Raw genomic sequence first — 27,679 nt, 5'->3', positions numbered from 1 at the left:
AGAGGCAGCTGTTTAGCGTTGTCTCTGATTGGGGATCATATTTAGGCAGCCATTTCCCCACTGGGTTTTTGTGGGATCTTGTTTATGTGTAGTTGCCTGTGAGCACTCCATAGCTTCATGTATCGTTTGATTTTTATTGTTTTGTGCGTTTCACGTCAGTAAATATGTGGAACCCATATCACGCGGCACTTTGGTCCGCAGATTTTAGGATATTCACATGAATATCTGTTGCAAATTGGATGGACGCCTAGCTATTGATGATTTGTTTTATGTTTTCCCCCCATGTTAAACTTTTTGCATAATTTAGGTGCTTTTTCACAGGCAGTTCTGACTGATAACCTGTCTCCATAGCTGAGAGAAGTCGAGGAGGAGTATCACTTTGTCCCCAATAATACTACTAATATTTCTAACTGTACCGGTGAGAAAGAGAAGGGCAGACTTATCCATTGTCGCTGAACTGTGTTCAGACAATTTTACAGTGACATTATGTTATCAGCCACTAGTCACATGTTATATAAGGTATTCTGCTAATATAATCACAATAATTACAATGAAGTGCTTTGAAAGGCTGGTAATTAACACCATTATCCCAGAAACACTAGACCATCTCCAATTTGCGTACCGCCAAAACAAATCCACAAATGCAATCTCTATTGCACTCCACACTGCCCTTTCCCACCGGGACAAAAGGAACACCTACGTGAGAATGCTATTCATTGACTACAGCTTAGCGTTCAACACCATAGTGCCCTCAAAACTCATCACTAAGCTAAGGACCATGGGACTAAACACCTCCCTCTGCAACTGGATCCTGGACTTCCTGACGGGCTGCCCCCAGGTGGTAAGGATAGGTAACAACACATCCGCCACGCTGATCCTCAACACGGGGGTACCAAGGGCTGCATGCTCAGCCCCTCCTGTACTCCCTGTTCACCCACGACTGCATGACCAGGCATGACTCCAACACCATCATGAAGTTTGCAGACGACACAACAATGGTAGTCCTGATCACCGACAACGACGAGACAGCCTATAGGGAGGTGGTCAGAGACCTGGCCGGATGGTGCCAGAATAACAACCTCTCCCTCAACGTAATCAAGACAAAGGAGATGATTGTGGACTACAGGAAAAGAAGGACCAAGCACGCCCACATTCTCATTGGTGGGGCTGTAGTGGAGCAGGTTGAGAGCTTCAAGTTCCTTGGTGTCCACATCACCAACAAATTAGAATGGTCCAAATAGACCAAGACAGTAGTGAAGAGGGCACAACAAAGCCTATTCCTCCTCAGGAAACTAAAAAGATTTGGCATGGGTCCTCAGATCCTTAAAAGGTTCTACAGCTACACCATCGAGAGCATACTCCAGGTAGCCATTTGATTAGCTGTTCAGGAGTCTTATGGCTTGGGGGTAAAAGCTGTTGCATCACTGCCTGGTATGGTAACTGCTCTGCCTCTGACCACAAGGCACTACAGAGGGTAGTTTGCACAGCCCAGTACATCACTGGGGCTAAGCTGCCTGCTATCAAGGACCTCTACACCAGGCGGTGTCAGAGGAAGGCCCTAAAAATTGTCAAAGACCCCAGCCACACCGGTCATAGACTGTTCTCTCTGCTACCGCATGGCAAGCGGTACCGGAGCGCCAAATCTAGGACCAAAAGGCTTCTCAACAGCTTTTACCCCCAAGCCATAAGACTTCTGAACAGCTAATCAAATGGCTACCTGGAGTATTTGCATTATGTTCCGCCCCCCCAACCCCTCTTTTACGCTGCTGCTACTCTCTGTTTATCATCTATGCATAGTCACTTTAACTATACATTCATGTACATATTACCTTAATTAGCCCAACTAACCGGTGACCCGCGCATTGGCTACCCGGACTATCTACATTGTGTCCCGCCACCCCCAACCTGCCAACCCCTCTTTACGCTGCTGCTACTCTCTGTTTATCATATACGCATAGTTACTTTAACCATACCTAAATGTACATATGGCCTCACTGGTCCCTGTATATAGCCTCGCTACTGTTATTGCCTCGCGACTGTATATAGCCTCGCTACTGCTATTTTCACTGTCTTTTTACTGTTGCTTTTATTTATTTTCTTATCTATTGTTCACCTATTACCTATTTTTTTTACCTTAAAATTGCACTGTTGGTTAGGGCGTGTAAGTAAGCGTTTCACTGCAAGGTCTTATGTATTCGACGATTGTGACAAATAAACTTTGATTTGATTTGAATATAGACATTTTCTTACCGTTTAGTGAAGTTCTGCCAATCTTATGTTGGAAACCATTATCAAAGAAAACGAGTTAAACACTTTGTGGAAATTGTAACCTGTTTCGTGAATACCAGTGATTCTTCTAAGGACAATAATAACTACCTGTAGAACAATGTCTCCGGGTGTACAGTAAGGGGTATATCCTTAATAAAATCATTTGTAATGGTTAATTGTTCTGACTGATTGCTATGGCATGGACATGACAAATCAATGAACTTAAACACTTATCTGCCTTAAGCCTCTGGTCTTCCAGTCGACATGATCAAGAAAACACTCTATATGCAATAATGTCGATGTCTTGCAGTTTTAACAGTATTGAGTCAAGCAAGACCTTTGTCAACTGTCTCACCAAGGACTAACTTAAAGAATGTTAAGGCAAAGTTATCCATATACTCTCTTCAAATTGGGCAAGTACACATAACTTGGAGCTATTGTTACTGGACATATATGCATAGATTGGTGTGTTGAGAAAAATTGGTTTTGGCTTTGGTTATATTTTACTGTAGCTACTGTATCTAGAAGTGACCACAGTCATTTGTGTGATTCAACGTCTTAGCCTGTTGGCTAGCTAACATAGTTAGGGGCTGAAGATAGATAATAGTTCAGGTGATACAATCGACACATCTAGCTTCTGGAATTAGCAATCAAGGTACTTTATACAGTAACAAACGAGTTGCTTGCAAGTTATCCAGGTGCACGGTAGCCTATCTAACATAGTACCAATATTTATCTAGGATGTAAACAAACTGGATCATTGGGTGAGGCTGACCTGTCACTCCAAAAAAAGAGCAGGATAACTTAACCAGAAAATTTCAGGCAAAGATGGAAGCGTTTCATTTAATCATGATATCATTAGCTTGGTTTACATCCAATTTGCAACAGATTTTAATGTGAATATTCTAAAATCTTCATGAAACAATATTTGCATTTTCCCACCAGAGGTGTTTCCATCAAACCGACTTTTTGCAGATGTAGATTTTTGCTGTGCGTGATGACGTAGTGTACATACAAATAACTTTTTCCATTAATTTGGGGTGGCAGCATAGCCTAGTGGTTAGAGCATTGGACTAGAAACCAAAAGGTTGCAAGTTCAAATCCCCGAGCTGGGTTAACTGCCCCTGAACAGGCAGTTAACCCACTGTTCCTAGGCCATCAATGAAAATAAGAATTTGTTCTTAACTGACTTGCCTAGTTAAATAATGATGAAATAAAACTGTACCTAATGAAAAATACAAGTTAAAGGCACAAAAGTAATTCCATGCAGATGGACCAAGAGTGAAACTATGGTAAAATAATACCATTAAAACCCAATATGTGTAAATTAAAATATCAAAAACTTTAGAAATGTTTAATATTGTGATCCTAGAAAGCGTATGAAAATGTCCTGGAAATACAACAACCAAACAAGCAAACAAATGGAGTGGCCCAGCTCCTATCAGATGATTGTTTCAGTGCCAAACTCCTGTGTCCTAAATAAAACGAAGTAGCTGTGTTGTAAATAAAATGTCTAAAACTTAACCCACATTGCTCAAAACAGTGGCATCCTCAATATTAGCATTTTAGTAGCCTTTACTATGAACTTCAGTTAAATAATTCAGTTAGAAGAAAATCTATCTTGTAGCCTATAAAAAGAGCAGAGTGACTGCGGTTACGGATTTGCTGGAACCCAACTTGGTGTTGCTAAGAGCCAATTGTTGCTTGATCCGAAAATGTGGTCGGAGGCGCACTTTGGATTGTGTGACACAATTTGCGGAGCCTCCTGAGGCCCACAGAGGCCAAATTGAGCTCCGTACTGCATCGCTGTGCACCTCTCAAATTTTGTAACAATGCAGAGGGCTCCGCATATCTCCGCATTGACATGTTACTTCACAACAGCTCTGTGCTGCTCGGGGAAGCGCAAGAAGTATGAATGTCTTGACTTCTGCAGAGTCCATATCACCGTAAATGCTGTGCGGCCAATGCAGACGTCGGATTGGATCTGCATGGTCCATCTGACCTCTGAAGTGGCCGTACAGCATCTACTGCGATGCAGCATCTGCAGACGTCAGGGCTTTCATACTTCTTGCTCTTAGTGGAGCAGGAAGTTGTCAAGGAAGTGAGTTTGTGTTTATGCAGGATGTACCTTCCCCACATACCGTCAGCCAATCATATCAATGTGGAGCATTTTGGTTGCAACATTTTGGTTGGGTTGGAGGGGGACGGTGGCTTGGGGGGGATGGAGATGGGAGGGTTTGGGATTGGGGGAGTGGAGTGGAGTTGGAGGTTTTTCAGGGGGGACTGTGGGGTTGACTTGGTTGGTTGAGGGGCAGCTCTCGAGGAGAACTGTGGGGGGGATCTTGGGATGGTTAGTGGCCTGGCAGTTGGGAGCTTGGGCTGGTGACCGAGAGGTCGATGGTTCGGGTTCCCAATTCGACTGGGTGGGGGATCTGTCCTTGTGCCCTTAAGCATGGCGCTTGACCCTGATTGCTCCTGTGGGTTGCTCTGGATGGGTGTGTCTGCTGGATGACTGAACATAATGTTGAGCGGCTTCACTGCAGATAGATTGTATGTTTTAAAATTATAAAAAATATATCTAATAATTTTGACGGGTCAGTAGGCCAGTTGTTTTGGCATGACTGAACATGTTTGATGTTTAATTTTCAGCCTTATGGTACACATTCCTTTGGCATTGATATTTTAGTAATGATTCATGGGAGGTAATACTTATTGTGTATGGACTCCATTATGAACTTGACTTGCCAACATTGTTTCTGTGCAACTGACCACAGGAAAGGGAGGACCGAGCACGCCCCCATTCTCATTGACGGGGCTGCAGTGGAGCAGGTTGAGAACTTCAAATTCCTTGGTGTCCACATCACCAACAAACTATCATGGTCCAAACACACATTACCTCTCAGGAGACTGAAAAGATTTGGCATGGGATCCTCAGATCCTCAAAAGGTTCTACAGCTGCACCATCGAGAGCATCCTGACTGCTTGCATCACTGCCTGGTATGGCAACTGCTCGGTCTCCGACCGCAAGGCACTACAGAGGGTAGTGCGAACGGCCCAGTACATCACTGGGGCCAAGGTTCCTGCCATCCAGGACCTCTATACCAGGCGGTGTCAGAGGAAGGCCCTAAAAATTGTTAAAGCCTCCAGTCACCCTAGTCATAGACTGTTCTCTCTGCTACCGCAGGGCAAGCGGTACTGGAGCGCCAAATCTAGGTCCAAAAGGCTTCTTAACAGCTTCTACCCCCAAGCCATAAGACTCCTGAACAGCTAATCAAAGGGCTAACCTGACCCCTCTTTTAAGCTGCTACTCTTCTCCATTTATTATTTACTCTCTGTTTATTATCTATGCATGGTCATTTTACCTACATGTACCTAACTTTACCTACATGTAACGGATGTGAAACGGCTAGCTTAGTTAGCGGTGCGCTAAACAGCGTTTCAATATGTGACGTCACTTGCTCTGAGACCTTGAAGTAGTAGTTCCCCTTGCTCTGCAAGGGCGTTGGCTTTTGTGGAGCAATGGTTAACGATGCTTCGTGGGTGACTGTTGTTGATGTGTGTAGAGGGTCCCTGGTTCGCGCCCGGGTATGGGCGAGGGGGGATGGTCTAAAGTTATACTGTTACATTGACGCTGTTGACCCGGATCACTAGTTGCTGCGGAAAAAGGAGGAAGGTCAAAAGGGGGGTGAGTGTAACGGATGTGAAACGGCTAGCTTAGTTAGCGGTGCACGCTAAATAGCGTTTCAATCGGTGACGTCACTTGCTCTGAGACCTTGAAGTAGTAGTTCCCCTTGCTCTGCAAGGGCTGTGGCTTTTGTGGAGCGATGGGTAATGATGCTTCGTGGGTGTCTGTTATTGATGTGTGCAGAGGGTCCCTGGTTCGCACCCGGGTATGGGCGAGGGGACGGTCTAAAGTTATACTGTTACATACATGTACATATTACCGCAATTACCTCGACTAACTGGTGCCCCTGCACATTGACTCCGTACCGGTACCCCGTATATAACTTCGCTATTGTTTATTTTACTGCTGCTATTTAATTATTTGTTACTTTTATTTTCAATTTTTTACTTATACATTTTTTACTTAACATGTTTTTCTTCTTAACTTCTTAAAGCATTGTTGGTTAAGGGTTTGGAAGTAAACATTTCACTGTAAGGTAAAATGTTGTATTCAGCGCATGTGACAAATAACATTATATTTGACTAGGTATCCCCTTTCACATACAATATACAATATACAATTACATATAATTAGAGACACACATAATCTAGGTTTATTTATTTTTTTATTAAACACAAGCACAATCTTAACTGTTTGAGGCACTTTGGACTGGAGTATAATAATGCTAAAGGCAGAATTATGTATCTACTATGAAAACAATGCAGAAAACTACTTGATTCAAGACAAATTCCTAAATATAGGAAAATATGGAGTCAACTTTATGGGGATAGATTTTTGACTATATACATTGTATTTTATATGTCATATGTGTAAAAATGTAGCAATGTTTTAAAGTAAAAGCATGCATTATATGCCCCACAAGAACATCAGAAATGATCAGAAATTGGTTTACGGTAAGTTTTCAATACAACAACTTACCTTTTTCTTCTTTAACTAATTTATTCCGACAATGTCTAACGTGACAAAACTTTAAGAAGTGGAGTGAATTAAAATATGACTTTATGGAGAACAGTGTAGCTCAAATCTTTGCTGCTGTTGGAACACCATTTGTTCCATAACATGTCACATCTCTTCTTTCAACAAAACCTATACTAACTACATCCAAAATTTCTTAAACAAATAAATTATTCATGCATCATTTCTCTAAATGTCATAATACAACTCAAAATGAGTTAAAAAGTTACAAGTGCAAATCTGAACAGTTCTGAATTTCTCAACAACAACAAAAATCTTCACATTTGGTTGACCGTTCATTTTTCAAACATCATGATTCAAGCATAGTACCATTAAACAGTGCTTACCACTGCATTGCTTTTAACTAGGCTAACGAGGCCACAATTGTTATAGTTAAAACCATTATAAATATATTTTTTCAAATGAATCCAGTTCAATAGCTAGGATAAAATTATATTGCCAGCATGGTTTATTTTATATCGCATTAAATTACAAAAGTTTGACATATGCAGATATGAATTATGTTCAGGCTATGGCTTTAAATGGCTATGGCATTTAAAGCACACAATAACATACTAATAATAGGATCCATACTACTGTATTTGTTTGTTTGTTTGTTTGTTTAAAAAAATGTGTTTACTATTGTTCTGAGGTCACAATGTGCCTATTTTGTGTGCTCCTGATCCGACATGTCACACTGCTGGTTTCTGCTGGTGACAAAAGTTAAATCTATTCTGTAAAAAGAAAAAAGATGTTGATTCAACGTACAGTAGGATTGTGAGTTTGCTCAACAAACATGTTGTTGAGCAAACTCACAACAAAACGGTTGTGTGTGAAAATGTTGTTTAGCAAACTCACAATCCTATTGCAGCTGGTTGCCTTACAATTATATGTTGAATGAAATTGTACTTTTTACAGTGTATTCAGGCAGTGCAATCGATTCATGCACCAAAGCCTTTAATACCTTGTCTCATCTCACACATCTTCCAGTATCCACAGAATATGGTCCTGGAAATTGAAAAATGGCTTTTCAGTATGATTACTGTACCACGTGAAGTTAATCATTCTTAAATCCACACAGAAGTCTTTCCGTTCTTTACAATGGTCGCAGCTTTCTCTGTAGTGGCTGATTTCGGCCTGGCTCCTTGGTTCTCCTGGGCTGTGTTGACCCTGTTCTGCTCTGCCATGGTGCCCCCAGACACTGGACTACTTGTCCTGGAGGTTGGCTGGTTCTTGTTAGTATTGTAGGTCTGGAAAGCCATGTCAAGCTGCTCTTGGGCCACCCGTAAGTGGCGGTGCAGGCTGGCCAGGTCTGAGGGGATGTTCTCGTCTGGACTGGTGCACTCTTGGTGATGTTCCAGGGCATTGTTGGCCATGTTCTTCTCATGGTGGATGATAAGACTGTTGGGGATGATCCTGTTGGGCTTGTCTGACTTCATGACCAGGTTGTACATGGGGGGAGAGGTGGGGATGTTACGGGAGTACGGGTAGCTGTACGATGTCCGTCGCCCCCCCTGGTTCCTCCTCTTGCGGAGAGTGTCCCGGAACTTTCCGATACCCAAGTGGAACATCTCGCAAACATTAAGGAGCAGGCAGAGGCAGCTGACCACGTACATGATGAGCAAGAATATGGTCTTCTCTGTGGGCCGAGAGATGAAGCAGTCTACCTTGTGGGGACAGGGCACCTTATTGCACACATAGAACGGATTAACATGGAAGCCATAGAGAAGATACTGGCCCACCAGGAAGCCAATCTCAAATACAGCCCGGGACAGAAGCTGCAGAACGTAGATCCTCATCAGGCCCTCTTGCATGATCCGCCGGCGGCCGTCATGTTTCTGCGGCTTGGCCGGCTCCAGCTTGACCTCCTGGACTTCCACCACGTCCTCCTGGTAGATCATGGGCTCTGCATCATCGTCCTCATTCTCCAACACCTCCTCAAGCGGGTGGCTCTCCCTCCACCTGTGGGCCTGAATGGGCTTCTTCCGGCGGTGGAACTTCCGGCGCTCCACCTCGGAAGCGCGGGCTATCTTGTGTATGGCATAGCCCAGGTACATGACAGAGGGGGTGGAGATCATGATGATCTGGAAGACCCAGAAGCGAACATGCGAAAGTGGAGCGAAGGCATCATAGCACACGTTGTCACAGCCGGGCTGCTTGGTGTTGCAGGTAAACTTGGTCTGCTCGTCCGAGTAGATGGACTCGCCCCCCACGGCAGTCAGCACAATACGGAATATGATGAGTACTGTGAGCCACACTTTCCCCACAAAGGTGGAATGGTTGTGGATCTCTTCCAGAAGACGAGTTAGAAAGCTCCAGCTCATGGTGGTCATAGAGGCTTTTCAACTAGAATCTGGGAACACAGAATAAGTATAATTAGGGGTTTGGTTCATTAAAACTTTTGCTTTTCTTTTAAAGGCCCAGTGCAGTCAAAAATGTGATTTTTTTTGTGTTTTATACATGTTTTCACACTATGAAGTTGGAATAATACTGTTAAGTCAACAGGCGGTCAATTAGATAGCAGACCAATAAGAAAGAGGGTTCCAAAGCTCTCTGCCAATAACAACTAGTTTTTGGTTTTCCCCTCCCCACTCACTCCACTCTGACAGTCCTATCAAAATTCTGCTCGAGAAATTGCTCTTTGCAAAGAAACTATTGTTGTTTCTTTTTAAGCATTTTAATTGAAAACAATCATAGTAAGGTCATTCATGGTTACCCAGAAATGATTTGATATTGAGATAATCCCAACACGAAGACAAAATAAATGCATTAAAATTATATATTTTCACACAACTTTTGCTATAATAAATAGTATATGATGCCAAAGTTGCTTGGTAAGGCAAGCTGAGGCATTTAATGATCCTCAGCCCATCAGCAGTCAAGATAATCCAATTAAATTCACACTACAGTGTCAACCAAGGCGTTGGACATGCAAGACCTCAGAGGGACACAACACAACAGACTAATGTTAATTAAAAGCAACAACTATGAAGATAATCCCTGGGCCCCGTTTGAAATTAATCAAATGATTAATAGACTGTTCCCACTCACTTCCATGTGCAAAAAAACTATGTCCTAATTTGGCTTTCTTGTATGTCCTTTCTTATAGACTATAATTATTAAACACACATAAAACTATTGAAGTGATTATTTTTTAAATAATGTTAATGATCAATTCAATTTAGCTAAAAACACACAAATGTTTTATGACATATCACACAAATTCCTACCAGTCTGACAATGATATAAAATTCATTTAAATTGTAATCCATTGCATAGGCTATAACTTAGACTAGTCAAACATATACATACATAGTGAGGGGTACCTAACTTATTGTAAAGATTACTCAAAAGCTTCTACTATTCTCATATTATTTAATGATGCAGCTTCTGATGGCTGAATGAAGGGATAACTAGATTAATTCTCCCCAGGTTAACGGAGTGTACTGAGTGATGCAGCTGGGTGATATGAAGATAGGAGGCATATGGAGGAGGAGAGAGAGAACACATATGTGGAGGTGTCTCTGTGTGCTGGTCTCGGTATTCTGAGAGAGAATCCCTATAGGTTCCCTTGAATGTTGACCTGGGTCTCTCAGATCGGCTGTTGAATCTTAGTCTAGAGACGTCTGTCTACCTGTTAAATGTTTGTAATGTCTTAATGTAAATGTAATTTTTTGCAATCTCTTTTAAGTTCTATGGACACCATGAAGACTAGCTGACGCCATGGCGTTAGTTAATGGAATCCTAATACAAATTCAAATTCTAGAAGTCAAAAGTAAACCATCTATACCCCAGGATGTTGTCCCACTAGTGTTACTACTCCCCTCACACACAGAGCAAGCCGACTGCCCGCTTTGTGAGTTGATAGTATCATGACTGTATAGCAGTACTGTTTTCCCTGGCGTGGGACGTGCCATCTCCCCTGATCTCCCTTCGCTGCCATTTGAGTGAACACAGTGAACAGGAGAGGCTTGTTCATCTGTCTAGCTGCCACGAGGCCTGCCCTCCAGACCCAGTGCTGCTGCTTCAGTCTCACACTGAGGAGGGAGGGAGGATCAGCTAGCACCACATGGCCAGGCCACAGATGGCAGCTACTGTGGGTAACTCTTCATCTGCCCCAGGACCAGGGGTGTAAAAAATAGGTGGGTGAACCCTTATTTGAAACCCTTACCTAGTGTAATAAGTTAGTAAACCGTATTCGTAAAATTACACTTCACTAAAGTACGTCACTGCCTAGATCTTGAGGTAAGGCAGGTTTGTTTAACTGAAGCCCAATCGAGGATTATGGCTTGGCTTTATTATGAATAGTGCCCCAATTAGGGCTTGCTTTAGAGGTGGAACTGTATACAGCAATTCAGTGGTTTGTTGGTAGTTTGCAACATTATTTATTCAGTTGGTATTTCATACAGTTGAACTTGAAAAGGGAATATGTTTTTTGTAGCTTGTTAACACTACTCTTCCGCTGTGTGATATTGTAATGTTTTATTGTGGGGTCTCTAACACGTACTGTATATACCATGCTTCATGTCAGAAAGAGCAAGTTACCCATGCAAGAAAGCAATTCATGCTCACAAGTCTGCTAACAGAGCCTTTGGGGAATAACAATATTTACTTTCTGTAAACAACATGTCTTAACAAAGTATTGAAAAAATCATGATTTGAGAATGCTGTATTAATGAACGCAATTACTATCTTTATCTGTGAGTTGTAATTGTAGGCATAACTTATTTTATTCCCTTTCCTAATATAAATTAATCTTGTAAATATCGATTTCATTATCTGGATTTAGCTGAAGGAAAAAACAACAGAGTGATATGACCAAAAAGATGCTCTCATATGCTTTGGGCTTCCATAGGGCTGAGGTCAATAAGAATTGGAGGCAGTCAATTCAGAAAGTGATTTTAATGTATACATTTTTTTGGGGGGGGGGATCTTTGAAATTAATAGCTTCTACTCCTCAGTTTATTGAGAAGTTATTGAAAATAGATACATTTTTAGTTAAGTTTACTTCCTGAACTGACTGCCTACAATTTGAATTGACCCCAGCCTTGTTCTCCCATTGAAGGCAATCGCACCTGAGGAGTGCAACTTGACTTGCCCTCAAGATCTTGACCTTGACCGTTGACCTGTGTCCTATTATGAATAACTAATGAAAAGTTGTAGTTTATCACTTTTATTCATCATTGAACATGATCTAAACCAATATTTTGAACACGTCAAATATATTCCAAATCGCACAAATCTGTATAAGGAGAAAACAATAACAAGAACTATACCTCAATATCTTACAACTGTAGAACAAGCATTTACAAGTCTGGTGTAAACAAGTTGCAGTAGCACATGTTGCTGTAATTGCGTGGAATTTCTTCTCTGGATTTAATCTCTATCCCCATTATTGCACAGGTTGCATCACCATCTGTCTCTCCAACTGGGAACCACCAATATTAGAAATGAACAAATGTTGAGGTTGTAGCTGCCTGGGAGAATATTCATGATATAGAATTGCAAATAACTTGGTATCAGATGCAAAAAAAATATCCAGTTAGATAAACTCTCTAACAGCCTACCCGACAGCTCGGAGGCGTCCGCATGGTCCTAAAGCACACCTTGCCAACTTTTGTATCACACTCCAATGATAAAACTGGGAGGGATGGGTGTCACCCCGTCCCCACTGAAAGTTGTGCCCCTGGTCAGAGGTGTATGTCAAGTTGAACTACTTTTTTTTTTGCTGCAAAATACGTTTTACACAGCGGGACTAAAGGATGCAGATGTTTGAGATTAAATTGTTGTCAGAGCGAGGAGGCATACTGGGCTTTAAAGTGATGAGCATAGTGATGACGGAAAGGATTGATAAATTTACGTATAGGAATATTTTTGACGATGTATCTTTTTTGACAATATCGCAATATAATTTTTGTGCTAGTTGGCTGTAGCAAAACTCCAGTATTTTTCCTTCATTTACATTTTAGTCATTTAGCAGATGCTCTTATCCAGAGCGACTTACAGGATCAATTAGGGATAAGTGCCTTGCTCAAGGGCACATCGTCAGACTTTTTCGTCGAGTTGTCTCAGGATTTGAACCAGTGACCTTTCAGTTACTGGCCCAAAGCTCTTAATTAATTACTAGGCTACCTGTTTCCCTTTATAGATTGTTCTCAATCTTATTATTAAATAGTGAGCCAATTCTTTTCAGCACTTTTATTTCCCTGACTGATCAAAACTTGTTCTCATGGCTCTGTCTTGTCCCTCTGCAGAAGACACATGGTGAGCAATATGTTTGAAACATCGAATCGCAATAAAATCACAGCATCGAATTGCAATACATATAGAATCGTGAGAATCGCAATACACATCGTATCGGCACCTAAGTATCATAATAATATTGCATGGTGAGGTCCCTGGCAATTTTCAGCCCTAGTTGAGCATATGGAACAAAACCCTTGAGTATTTCTAATAGACACTTATCTCAATGTTATTTCTAAGCTATACTTTTACCCTGTGGATTTAAAACGGTGGTACACCTGGCATAACAGTTTTATTTTACATTCTACTTTTGCATTTAGAATTTTTACCCAGACACAGTTCTTGGAATTTCATATTGCATTTTCAGTCTATAAAAAATAACTATAATTCAATTTCAATCATTAACAATCAGAGACAAGTTCTTTATGGGTTGAAATCAGCTTTCTATTTCCCAAATACAACACCTGCAGTATGACTGTAGAAAATATGGTAACTCTGCAGAGATAGGCATCCTAGGGTTTGGAGATAATTTTGACGGAGAACTGAGAAAACCCACCTGGAAAAGAAGTTGCACCGCACGCTCTGTTCAAACATAACTTTGTCCACATTTCCACGGCCATCTCTAGAGCTCCTGTGCAGAGTCTCCACAACAGCAATGGCATGGAGGATCCATCCTGATCCTGATCTGATGCCGTGACCCCCACTAGCTAACAACAACATTAGCTTCCCCACATAGTAAAAACAACAAACATCATAAGACTATATGTTATTACAGCATTTTCTGTCTATCCCCTCTCTTTTCTGTTTATCCACTGAGTGAGGACGGAACTGAACTCTTTCTCCTCTGAATGCCTCACATTCTGACTCGTGTCTGGTTTCTATTACGCCAGCCTTCTGCCCAAGAAGGAAGTATAAAAAAGAGAAGAAAAAAATCTCTCCCTCCCTCCCCTGGCAAGTGACCCTCATCAGAAGGGTCAAACTTAAGGACATCTGACTGCAGTTTGAAATGAACACCCACCCAGCTGAGGGAGGCTTGTTAGTGGCAATACCCCCACCCTTTTCTTCCCCACCCACCCCCTATAGCTCAACATTGCTCAATACCCAGCCCCTATAGCTCAACAATGCTCAATACCCAGCCCCTAAGGCTCAACACTGCTCAATACCCAGCCCCTATAGCTCAACATTGCTCAATACCCAGCCCCTATAGCTCAACACTGCTCAACACAAACCCCCTATAGCTCAACATTGCTCAACACCCACCCCCTATACCTCTACACTCAGTAAGTAACACACATGACAGCTCTCCATCTCTCTGCCACTTCTCTGATCTCAGCAACACATGGTTATCTCCACACAACTGCCTCTCCTCACCTCCCCATACCTAGGCTACCTGTACAGCTATAGTTCTGTATGTTATAGCTTGCCTTGAAAATGTGTAAAGTAGCCGCATCTTCACAGTAGTTGGCATATGGCTAGTCATGCGTGTGAGTGCTCTCACTCTCTCTCTCATTCACACACACACACACACACACACACACACGGAACAACTGTACTTCTACTTATATGTCATAATTATAACAGGTGTCCTCAATTGTAACAATCAACAATGGAGAAAGAGAGAGAGAGTGAGAGGGAGAGCCTGCTGGGATATCCACTCTCCAAAGTGCCACCCAGAGATAAAAACCACATTGCCTTACACCAGATTCGTTTGAATGTATCCAACAGGTACGCTCAGTCATATCAGATGTCCAAATATTTAGACGTTCCATCCAGGCGGATGGCCAAAGATGGGACTGGTGGACAGGTCCCACTCTGCCCTACGCACCGCGTCTTTTCCGACATGGTGTTTACACTCAAGGCTTTTTGTCAGGCCGTAGAACTGGAACGCAATAGCACACAATGTTAAATAGTGCATGTGCCAGCTTTTTTCACATGACTAAAATAGCATCTATGTGTACAGTGGAAGCAAACCATGCCTTATTCATATTGTATTGTTCTCTGCCCATATTCTATATCCCTACTTCATAACTATTCAACCTGGACTCTGGGGTAGACCTAATATAGTAAACCTAAATCTGTCTCCCTCCCTTTATCATGATATGTTACACTTTATATGGTATGTATACATTTTTTGGGCTTAAGTAACCTTCTGTCTTATGTAAACATATCAAATGCAACATATCATACTTTTGAGAATAATTTGATTGTTCCAGATTTACATTTATTATGTTACGTCCAGTCTTTTCAGGTCCAGGCTGAAATATTTGTATCCAAGGAGAAATCATAGTTCATATACATACGTTGTAATTGGAAAAATCATTCCCCAATGTGCTAGCCATTGTACTGTATGCTATTTAATACTGTAAGTGACCTTGAGCTAAACTCAAATACCTTTGGTGCACAACAGTATAAAGAAAACAGTATCTGGCTAATGTTAAAATAAATGTATCTGGCCAGTGTTACAATGAACATATAGCTGTGTAGTGACTTACAGTCTTCCTCCGAAAGATACCTCAATGACGCCAATAATCATAATTAAATGAAGTATATCTGGATACAAAGCAGATGCAAGCCTTATCCATCTCTGTCGTTAGTATACTGGGGTGTGTGGGTAACAGATTTGTCATTTGTATCAACTGTAATTTGATGTTTCACATCAATGTTTTATTTCTGCTCAGACATCACTGGAAACCTCGGACGCAGGATTAGGGTTACTGGTCATATTTTTCATCTGGGGACAAGTATTTTCAGAAAAAAAGTAATTATTTAACAGTTCTTAAAGACAAACGTTGGCTATTTTTGAACTTCCTGTTGAAAAGCAATATCCCATGTATAAATACAGTAATGTACACACACTTAAGGGGACCAACATATGTTTACACAACTGCAAACTTCAAGGAGAAGGCTATTCAAGGAGTTGATCTGATGTGATGGCATTGGCCTCCCCCCTGGCTTGCAGGAACAGTAGAAGACAAAAGAGGCCCACTTGAAATATAGTTTTTTTTTTAATTCAAGCATGAGAGTATGATATGGGAGTCCAGTGAAAAGTGATCCGACTTAAGAGAGAGTGGAGAGCTGTGTGAGAGTGTGGAGAGCTGTGTGAAAGTGTGGAGAGCTGTGTGGAGAGCTTTGTGAGAGTGTGGAGAGCTGGGTGAGAGTGTAGAGAGTTGGGTGAGAGAGTAGAGAGCTGGGTGAGAGTGTGGAGAGCTTTGTGAGAGTGTGGAGAGCTGGGTGAGAGTGTGCAGAGTTGGGTGAGAGTGTGGAGAGCTGGGTGAGAGAGTAGAGAGTGTCCAGATCTTTGTGAGAGTATGGAGAGCTGGGTGAGAGATTAGAGAGCTGGGTGAGAGTGTGGAGAGCTGGGTGAGCGAGTGGAGAGCTGGGTGACAGAGTGGAGAGCTGGGTGAGAGAGTGGAGAACTGGGTGAGAGTGTGGAGAGCTGGGTGAGGGAGTGGTGAGCTGGGTGAGAGAGTGGTGAGCTGGTTGAGAGAGTGGAGAGCTGGGTGAGCGAGTGAAGAGCTGGGTGAGAGTGCTCAAGAAGAGAATCTTAGCCATTTTAGTGGTTGAGACGTGAGGCTGTGTGAGTGAGTGGACAGAGTGCGGTGCTGGCTCTGAAACCAAGCCAGCTGGGCCTGAAGGACCCATCCTCCAGAGGCCTTGCTTCAAAACATCCCATCCTCCACACATCCCTCCCTCCCCCAATCTGACTGAGGAGATCTAGAGGAGAAAAGGGGATGCTGCTGGAATGACTGGAGCATTGGGAGTTCATCTAGCCAGCCATGTGCTGTGCTGTCCCTGGGGGAAGCAACACAGTCAGGCCATCACGTGGCTTCTTCTCCAAGTCGGATCACATGCACAGCTCCAAAATCTTGCTGCCATCCAAAAGACACAGATGGTCCAGTAACTAGCCTATTTATATATATGTTCTGGTTATTATAAGTTAGTCATTATATATTAAGTGGTGCTCACTCGGTTAATAACTAAGACAGTGTATGAAACTTTCTGTTCAAGCTCGGCATTTAATGTAAACTCCAATTGAAAAAATGCCACTCAATTTAACCTCTACTGTGTCCCTAAACCAGTTGTTGCTCAATATGCAATAATTTGACTAGAAAACATTGAATACAACAGCCAAATTTCCGGGACATGTCTTGTATGGGCAGAAAGCTTAAATTATTGTTAATTTATCTGCAGTTTCCAATTTACAGTAGCTATTACAGAAATAAAATACAATGCTATTGTTTGAGTATGGTGCACAACAACGAAACACTTTTATTACGGCAATTGGTTTGACACATTCACTTCTGAAGGTAAATGAATGTACTTACGTTCAGTAATCTTGCTCTGATTTGTCATCCTGAGGGTCCCAGAGATAAAATGTAGCATAGATTTGTTTGATAAAATCAATTTTATATTTAAATGTAGGATCTGCGTTCCACAGTTTGACCCCACTACTGTCTTTGACTCCTCCCTCCCGGCCATCTAGATGTGTGAAAATTAGTGTATTTTCTGTAGGCAAGCTAATGATCCATCATATATGACATTCCTGGGAGTGTGTAAACTTATTTTTTGTATTATTATAGCATTTTTGTATGTTCTGTATAGTTATGTACTTGAAAATGTATAAATTGACCAATTCGGCACGTTTGCGCAAACTCCTGGCAGACTTGATACAAAATATTGTGTAGGGATGTAATTCTTCATTGGATCAGTCTGAAACACACTGCTGCCATCTTGTGGACAAAATCTAAATTACACCCAGGATCCTACCTTAATGTATGACCTTTCTCTTGCATTACAAAGATAACGGAACCATTTTTTTGAAAACACATGTTTTTTTTGTTCGTATTATCTCTTACTAGATCTAATGTGTTATTCTCCAACATTCTTTTCACATTTCCACTAACGTCAAAGTGTTTCCTTTAAAATGGTATCAAGAATGTGTATATCCTTTCTTCAGGTTCTGAGTGAAAAAAAGGGTCAGATCTTTAAGAGGTTTTAAGGGTGTGATGGTAAACTGACAGAAAATGTAAGTTTGTGTTGGCTATCCCATCCAAGAATTGTATCTACTCAAAATAAAAGTACAAAATGATTTGTTGAGTTGACAAACAGATTCATTTTAGTGTGTCATCTTTTGCTGCACAAAATGATGCATGCTGTTCAAACAACCCTTTCCACAAGCATTTGATAAGCGCACAAATATACAATGTATTTGTGAGACCCTAATGCTCAATGTCAATCAGTTATCACCTTCAGGAGGTCATTGAGAGTTATGTTGTCTGTCTGCAGTGTAGTTTAAATGATGCAACAACAAGGACAACAAGAAGTGAACATCTCGACAGCTTTCCTCTCCTCAGCCCTTTGCCAATGTCACCCAGACACAGAGAGTTTTTTCTCTCTGCAGAACTAAGTTAATGGGATCCGACTGGGGGCCAAAGAGGTCTGTGTTTATGTAACAGATCAAGCACAGCCATGTGACTTGGACGGGGCCCCCCAGAGAAAAGAGTGACACAAGACACCAGAGAAAAGCATGCAACTCTATCGGTGCTTGTCCCCCCCTTCTCCTTTCCCCCACACCATCCAACTGCTCTTCCCAGGCAGCACAGAGCAGAGTGGGGTATATCCTATAGGCTTCCTGAGAGTGGTGGCAGTCTTCTCTCATTTGTTCACTTTTCTTTCCATTTTTTATCCAAGCCTATTCTATCCTACCCCCTGGCTCTGTGCGTCCCGTGCCAGTTTGATGGAGGCTCCAGTCCACTGAAGCGACTGGGGATAAAGAGCCTAGAGGTGAATGCCAACATTATCCCAGAAAAACTTCCTTCAGCTGAGCTTGGATGTCTACTCTTAGTCAACAAGGCATTGCAATATAGTTGTGTAGGACGTGGTAACATATTGCGCAAGATCCCTGACATTTTGCTGTACATTTATATAATAGAATAATGTACATCTGATGTAGAACATAAATAGCCTGTAAACTTTGACTGCACCAAACAACTTGAGAATGAATTGGAATGGTTGAAGTACTCTTCCTCCAATGAAACCCTTGCTTATCATTACGTAAGAACTATGCATACGCTGTAACTCCATACAATTTCTTAGAACAAACACGGACAAAGAGGACATTTCTACAACTACAGCCAAAAAAGATGTTCCAATAGAACATTGGGCCTGCTAAATATCTAACTGGAGGTTTTGGTTGTGTTGTGTTCAGATAGTATAAACACACTAAGAATGAAGTCTTCTCTGTGCATACATTCTGTACTAATGTATATTGAGACAGAACCTCTTGCCTGAAGACTGGCATTGCCTGTAGGGTTGACATGATGAGCAGACATCCATGTCCCGTTAATGTTTATGCAAGTTGAGAGAAATAGTGGAAAAGCATATGCTGCTGTGTCTATTCTGGGGTCAGTAGGAAGTGATGTATCAGTGCTCTATCTTTCAGGCAGATGTTGCACTTGGAGTGAGTGAGATGTAAGCCTAAGGACTGTCTTAAATTCAGTTTCTGCAGATTAAAAGTGATTTGTTTGTTAATTTAATGGATGATCCCAAAAATGTAATTAGTATTACCTGAGCTACACCAATCCTATTTTCTGCACGTTTGGTAGGTAGTATCTAGAAAGCATGTATTACCTCACCCACATACAGTCAGGTCCATAACTATTTAGAGTCATTATTATCATTATTTCATTATTTCTCTGTACGCCACCACAATGGATTTGAAAGGAAACAATCAAGATGAGCAATTTGAGGATACTTACATCCAAATTGGGTGACTAGTGTAGAAATTACAGCACTTTTATGTGGTCCCCCCAATTTTAGGAGCTCAAAAGTAATTGTACAAACTTATATATTAATACATTCAATTGTGAGTTTTTATACTTGGTTGCAAATCCTTTGCAGTAAATGACTGCCTGATGTCTGGAACCCATAGACATCAACTGCTGGGTTTCTTCCCTGGTGATTCTCTGCCAGGCCTTTACTGCAGCTGTCTTCAGGTCCTGCTTGTTCTTGGGGCGTTTTGCTTTCAGTTTTACCTTCAGTAAGTGAAATGCATGCTCAATTGGATTCAGGTCAGGTGATTGACTTGGTCATTGCAGAACATTCCACTTCTTTGCCTTAAAAAAGTATTGGGTTGCTTTCGCAGTGTGCTCTGGGTCGTTGTCCATCTGCACTGTGAAGTGCCATCCAATGAATTTTGAAGCATTTGGCTGAATCTGAGCAGATAATATAACCCTAAACACTTCAGAATTCATCCTGCTGCTTTTGTTAGCAGTCACATCAACAACAAATACAAGAGAACCAGTTCTATTGGCAGCCACACATGCCCACGCCATAACTCTACCTCCACCATGCTTCACATATGAGGTGGTAAGCTTCAGATCGCGAGCAGTTCCTTCCCTTCCCATACTATTCTCTTCCCATTATTCTGGTACAAGTTGATATTTGTCTCATCTGTCCATAGGATGTTGTTCCAGAACTGAACAGGATTTTTTAGATGTTTGGCAAACTCTAATCTGGTCTTCCTGTTTGAGGCTTACCAATGGTTTACATCTTGTGGTAAACCGTCTGTATTTACTCTGATGAAGTCTTCTCTTGAATGTTGACTTTGACACAGATAGGCCTACCTCCTGGAGGGCGTTCTTTATCTGGTCAACTGTTGTGAAGGGTTTTGTCTTCACCAGGGAAAGAATTCTTCTGTCATCCACCACAGTTGTTTTCTGTGGTCTTCCAGGCCTTTTGGTGTTCCTGAGCTCACCAGTGCGTTCTTTCTTTTTAAGAATGTACCAAATAGTTGATTTGGCCACACCTAATGTTTTGCTATCTCTCTGATGGGTTTGTTAAGATTTTTCCACCTAATAATTTCTTGCTTCACTGGCAGTGACAGCTCTTTGCCACCCTTGAAATCAACTCTAGACTTTTTTCTGCTTACTTGTAAATTAACTAATGAGGGAATAACACACACCTGGCCATGGAACAGCTGAGCAGCCAATTGTCCAATTACTTTTGGTCCCTTAAAATGGGGGGGACCACATATATGTGCTGTAATTCCTACACCGTTCACCCGATTTGGATGTAAATACCCTCAAATTAAAGCTGAAAGTCTGCACTATTTCATTTAAATTCCAATATGCTGTGGTAGACAGCTAAAATAATAATAACTTGGTCAATGTCCAAATATTTATGGACCTGACTGTATGTTCTAACAAGTGCTTAATACTGTCTGCTTGGTACGGACCATGTCTCTTGATTGTATAAAACACACTCCAAGCTGCTTCATGAAAAACTGCATGAAAAATGCCAGAAAAGCACCCAATTGTCCATTCACCTGGGTTCTGAGTTGAAAGCACCAGTCAATTTATTCTGAGACGTTCTAGCTTCAATGAGGCAGCAAGAGAAATGCTTGCTGATGTCTAAATAGATTTTCATGCAATATTTTTGCATTTTTAATCTCAACATTAAAGATGTGATCTGTCTAGAATAAATGATTAGATGATTAGAGATGTTTGTAACATTACTAGCTGACCATCAGTCATCTTTATGTGAGACATAAGGTACACATCACAACCTTTGCGGTTTTTAGAGTCAATGCAACTGAGGAAAAACTAAATTGCTATCTAGAAAGTGCCCTTTTTGTCAACTCCGTAAAACATGTTCTAAATCTAGAAGAACATGCCAAATGCTAACAACATTAGACCTGGAACATTATATAACATTATATATAAAACAAAAACAACATTTGGAGATTCGTATTTCATATTTGAATAATCTAATGTTAGAATTAAACAATCAAGGTTTCAAACACTTGTTTTACCATGCATTTAAGAATGAAAAGCCTTTTATGGCGTCTGACAGAGTTGACAAATCCATTTTTTATATTTCATGAAGAAGGAAAAAAAATAATTACGAGGTTGTTTCTTTACATGGTGTGTTAGCTGATACTTTGGTCTATATATAAAAAAATATAAAAAATATAAAGAAAACATTTTGTGGGGAAAAAAGTAGATTGTCCAGACTTTCAATAATCCCTGATATATTTCATCGATGTGCTCTAAAATAGACTGCATGATTATCAGGTCACCAGAAGAATCACTCTACACAACTTCCCCTTAAACCAAACCAAGCAACAAATTAGAAACCATTTTTGGATTGCTGGAGGTCCGTAATCTTTGACATTACCTTGTCATAACTGCCGTGTCATGGGGTGGACCCAGGCCAGGCCCAAAGAGTAGCAGACCTATTCAGGGTCATTTTGATTTCAGTAGCAGAGAAATGCTCAGTAAAACACCACCACCAAAACTCTTAGTACTCTAACAACCTGCAGTGTAAGAGGCAGAACCAGTAACTCAGTGAACTTCGGCCACTGGCAATGCTACTGCAGGCCTAATATCATATCAGCCAATACTTCCTAGCTGTAGCTTTGCGATGCAGTGTTTTCTCATGCAACAATAGCTGACACCAGAACTGCATATCTATGGCTCTTGCTCCTGCCACCGTCTAAGTGATATTTCATGACTAACGCTGTAATAACGAGATCAAGGTATTGAAGTCAGCTCGTTAGTGCTGATTTGTGGTTTTTATGTAGACTATGTTTGATAAGTTTTGACTAGTACTATCTCTCGATTGGTCCTGTTTCCTAGTTTTCCCGGTGTTGACCATTCTGCCTGCCCTGACCCTGAGCTTGCCTGCCAGCCTGCACCTTTGCCCCACCTTTCTGGATTACTGACCTTTACCTGCCCTGAGCCTGCCTGCCATCCTGTACCTTTGCCCCACCTATCTGGATTACTGACCTTTACCTGCCCTGAGCCTGCCTGCCATCCTGTACCTTTGCCCCACCTATCTGGATTACTGACCTTTACCTGCCCTGAGCCTGCCTGCCATCCTGTACCTTTGCCCCACCTATCTGGATTACTGACCTTTACCTGCCCTGAGCCTGCCTGCCATCCTGTACCTTTGCCCCACCTATCTGGATTACTGACCTTTACCTGCCCTGAGCCTGCCTGCCATCCTGTACCTTTGCCCCACCTATCTGGATTACTGACCTCTGCCTGCCCTTGACCTGCCTTTTGCCTGCCCCTGTTTGATTAATAAACTGTTACTTTGATGTCGTCTGCATCTGGGTCTTACCTGAAACTAAATAAACTCAAAGAAGATATGCTGTGTATAGACTCATTGACATCCCATTACTAATATTGAATTGCTTGTTATTAAATTTGATAGGGTACAAAAATCCTATTTATCCTGGTGTATTTACATTTACATTACATTTAAGTCATTTAGCAGACGCTCTTATCCAGAGCGACTTACAAATTGGTGAATTCACCTTCTGACATCAGTGGAACTGCCACTTTACACTGTGTATTCACAGGAAGGGATAGAATATGCCCCTTTCTGTATACAAAGAACAATCTTATTTCTTAATGCAAGAGGTCATATTCATTGTTACTGATACAGAATGTAATTTCTATACAAACGTGTGTAAGCAGGATGTAATTTCCCCACCATATCTGGTTTTGACAGTGGATGTTTTAAACCACTAGGTGGCATCCATGTATCTGAATGGTTGTGTGTGCACACTGTCTCAGGGTCGTAGGCCACTCCAACAATATGACAAAAGGCTCTCTATTGTATCACTACACAATCCTTAGCCTAGCCTGTAACAAATGCTACAGTAAAAGTGTGGTCAGAATTAGGTAATCAGATCCAGCCTACTTTGTAAGTGAATTGACAAGCTTTTGTTCTACTAGGACCGTAGCAACACTGTAGGGTTTCATGGGACACAATAAAAAAATGTTCACTAATTACACATTTACATCAGAAGTGGATGCAAACAGACAGGGTAACATATTAGATATATTTCAATAATGTGTTGAATCTGATAGCTTAGCCTATGGTGCATCTGTCACACCGTCAGAGCCTCCTTTGTTCTTACATAGCAGAAACCACCTTTTTTCCCCATTTGTAAGCTGAGCATATAAAATGTATTGTATATTTTATGCATAATTAATTCAAAGATATCACATTTGGCCATCAGTGCCCCCCCCTCCAAAAAAAAAAAAAAAAAAGAAAGTAGGTGCATGACCCCTTTGTATAGCAGCCCATTCCTTTTTTTAAATATGGGATCGGTATTTTATGACTTGTTGGTTGAGACTTACAGAAGGCATCAGGTGTTTGGCTTGAGGTGAGCCTACACTGATCATCTTCACCCCAGTATGACACCGCATGTAAAACTTTGAGTAAGGCTGGTAGCCTAGTAACATGCAATAGTCACTGTAGGAATGCCAGCAGAATAACAAATATGAATCTCAATAGATTTTATTGCCATTGAGTAACTATTACACTGCCAACGCGCAGCACATGTCTAGGGGTTTGGGCATACTGATAATGTTTATTACATACCAACTATCAATGAAGTCATTGAACAGGACCATGATATTATTGAAATACCCCCAATACAGCTGCAATGTCCGGCTGAAAAGTATTTGGATAGTAGTCTCATTACAATGAAAAATCATTTATTTGAACTTTCTTTCTGGTTCAAGTGTGATTCAGGGTGACAAGGTGAATGACCTTGTTGCTAATCCACTTTTGTAGTGTGCCAACAGTTAACTGGAGGATGACCTGATGTACCCTTTAACGGGCTGACGAACCAAGTCACCCTTTAACTCAGGTTGACATTTATTGCCAAGAGTCCTACCCTAGAGACAGAACAAACTGTAAGAACAAGAGCATTTCTAAAAAGATTATGCTGATTTCATTCAAAAAAAGTCCCTTTGATAACATTTTGATAAAAGTGACTTTTTTTTAATGAAATCAGCATAATCTTTTTAGAAATGATCTTGTTATTACTGTCAGCGATTGGGTGCAGAGTGAAAGCGGAGTCAGGCGCAGGACACATGTATAGAGTAATCCAACTGAGTTTACTCAAAGAATAAAGCAAAATTCCAAATAGGAACATACAACACAACTCAAACACAACCACTAACGACATGAACAATCACAGACAGAACAGAAATGTTTGTCAGATGGTTAAATAGGGAATGTAATGAGGGAATGTAAAACAGGTGTGTGTATAATCAGACAAAACAAAACAAAACAGAAAAATGGATCGGTAGTGACTAGAAAGCGTGTGACGTCAACCGCCAAACACCACCCGAACAAGGAGAAGGGCCGACTTCGATGGAAGTCGTGACAATTACACTTTGATACAAAGTAACGTTTTTGAATGAAATCAGCATAATATTTTTAGAAATGATCTTGTTATTACAGTTTGTTCTGCCTCTAGGGTAGGACTCTTGGCAATAAATGTCAACCTGAGTTAAAGGGTGACTTGGTTCGTCAGCCCGTTAAAGGGTACATCAGGTCATCCTCCATTTATCTGTATGCAGTGTTCAGGAATCATGGCCATTAAAGACATGATAACACAATGCAATAATGATAATACAATAACTCAAGGAAGATACGTGGTATATAAACTCATTGACATTCAATTACCAATATTGAATTGGTGGTTATTAAATTTGATAGGGTACAAAAATCCTATTTATTCTAATGTACTCACAGAAAGGGAAGAGAATACACACTGTGCTGTATACAAATAACAATCATATTCCTTAATGCATAGTTGGGAAGGACCCATAAGTAAGCATTTCACTTTTAGTCTACAGCTGTTGTTTACATTTACATCATTTACATTTAAGTCATTTAGCAGACGCTCTTATCCAGAGCGACTTACAAATTGGTGAATTCACCTTCTGACATCAAAGCATGTGACAAATAAAAAATGATTTGAGTGGTTTACGCTAGATGGGTCAGCTGCAACGTCAAAATTGTCAATATGTAAAAAATTCATGAAAACAAAAACGTGTTTTTTGGTCTTAGGCATTAGAGTTAGCATTGTGGTTAAGAATAAAGTTAGGGTTAGGTTTAAAACAGATGTTATGGCTGTGCCAGCTCTTGACCACCCTGCAGAGCAGCCTCCAAGGCAACATTGATTGATTGTAGTCTGCAGTTCGAAGGTAACTGACATACAGAAACAGTAACAACACTCAGTGTACTTCTCCTTTGATTGTAAATACTGTAAATGATATGGTCTATAAGAATCGAAGAAAGCTTCTTTGGAAATAACATGCAAAAATGTACCGGTGTGACCACTGCCCAGAGGGCAGCTGCCTGATCTGCCTGGTGCCCTCATAATTAGAATATGTACATAGCATTACCTAAAAATACATCAGAAGACCCCTGAGGTAAAACAAGAGCATCACAAATGGATAACAATAATGAAGGCACACCTACCTCTCCATGGGGCCAGCGAGGTTTGACCAGACTAGTATTCTTCACAGTGGAGCATCCTGGGACGGCTTCCAGAGACATTGCTCAGCTTTGCTGAGGTTCGGAAACAGGATGAGAGAGAGAGAGAGACAATGGCTCATTTTTCTTCAAAACCCCTCACCACCAAGTACAGGCAAGACACTCAGGATTCCTGCCAATGGCCCCATTGTTCCCTGGCTTGGTCAGTCGGTAGCCTCCATGACTGGTGGTGCTCTTGCTCAACTACTGTAGTTCGACTATTTGTTTATTTCATCCAGGATGACTTGTTCTGTTACAGCTGTTTATTCACCCAGAAAGTTGTCACTGATGCTGCTATGAACCTCCAGAGCTACAGAGCCTTGTGACTTAACTAACAGTGTGTGTATGTGTGTGTTTCATGGCAGCAACTCAGATGGATTCCAAGAACACATGATGAGATGTTACTATCCTTTGTGCAAGCACTTCCAAGAGTTAATGAACAGTGAGCGTGGTGAAATTTGGGGAGCGCATCGTCAGTAGTGTACCTTTGGTTCCTAGGGTGTTTCGGCCTTTCACACTATACACCCTCCCCAAAGGCGGCCAGCGACAAGGTGATCAATCCTACGCTTGCGTCCCATTCCCAATTAGTCATAGGAGTTGCCTTGTTGTTGATAGCCAACATCCCATGGGACTACGCATGGCAGGGGCGTCCTCCTCCCTGAGTCAAGCATTGTTGACCGCATACCTCCTGGCCCTCTCACTTTGGGGCCCAGCTGGGGTCTTTCCTCTTCATCCAGAGCCACTGACTGCTGCCTTCTGCCGCCTCTGATACAGCTTTGATTGCCGAACGTTGGCTCTGGCCCTTAATTCCCAGGTCTCTAAGCAGTCTGGTTGTAGATGTTGCCACAAAACCTCTGCAGCCCACCTCCACTGGTCGGACTTCTGTGTTCCAGCCATGATGCCGTGCTTCGGCAGCTAGATCAGCATAGCGCAGATGTTTTCGCTCATAAGCTTCATCTACTGAGTTTTCCCAGGGTACTGTGAGCTCAATGATGAAGACCTTATTGAGTGAACGGGACCAGAGCACCATGTCAGGTCTTAGGGTGGTGGTTGCGATCTCCGGAGGAAACACAAGTTGCCGGCCAATGTCAGCTAGCATTTTCCAGTCGCGGGCCAAGCGCAGCTGGTCTCGCTCTAATGGTGTAGAGCCGCTCTTCGGTGGTTTAACCCCTTCGCGGACAA

The 27,679-nt window shown here is 41.6% G+C and overlaps 1 protein-coding gene across 2 annotated transcripts; it reads right to left on the bottom strand.

The window, feature by feature from the left end:
• Nucleotides 1-6,548: 6,548 nt before the first annotated feature.
• gjc2 (gap junction protein gamma 2) lies at nt 6,549-27,192 on the bottom strand. Of its 2 annotated transcripts, none has more exons than XM_064934302.1 (2): nt 26,444-27,192; nt 6,549-9,260 (listed from the first exon to the last, which is right to left on the bottom strand). In XM_064934302.1, the coding sequence occupies exon 2, from the start codon at nt 9,238-9,240 to the stop codon at nt 7,975-7,977; it is 1,266 nt and encodes a 421-aa protein (XP_064790374.1). In that variant the 5' UTR covers nt 9,241-9,260; nt 26,444-27,192; the 3' UTR covers nt 6,549-7,974. The 2 variants fall into 2 exon arrangements, with proteins under 2 accessions (XP_064790374.1, XP_064790383.1); XM_064934311.1 differs by lacking the exon at nt 26,444-27,192 and adding an exon at nt 13,707-13,987.
• Nucleotides 27,193-27,679: the final 487 nt, after the last annotated feature.

The sequence above is a fragment of the Oncorhynchus masou genome, chromosome 3 (assembly GCF_036934945.1).
Source record: "Oncorhynchus masou masou isolate Uvic2021 chromosome 3, UVic_Omas_1.1, whole genome shotgun sequence".
Taxonomy (NCBI): domain Eukaryota; kingdom Metazoa; phylum Chordata; class Actinopteri; order Salmoniformes; family Salmonidae; genus Oncorhynchus; species Oncorhynchus masou.
This window is presented reverse-complemented; position numbering and strand designations above follow the sequence as displayed.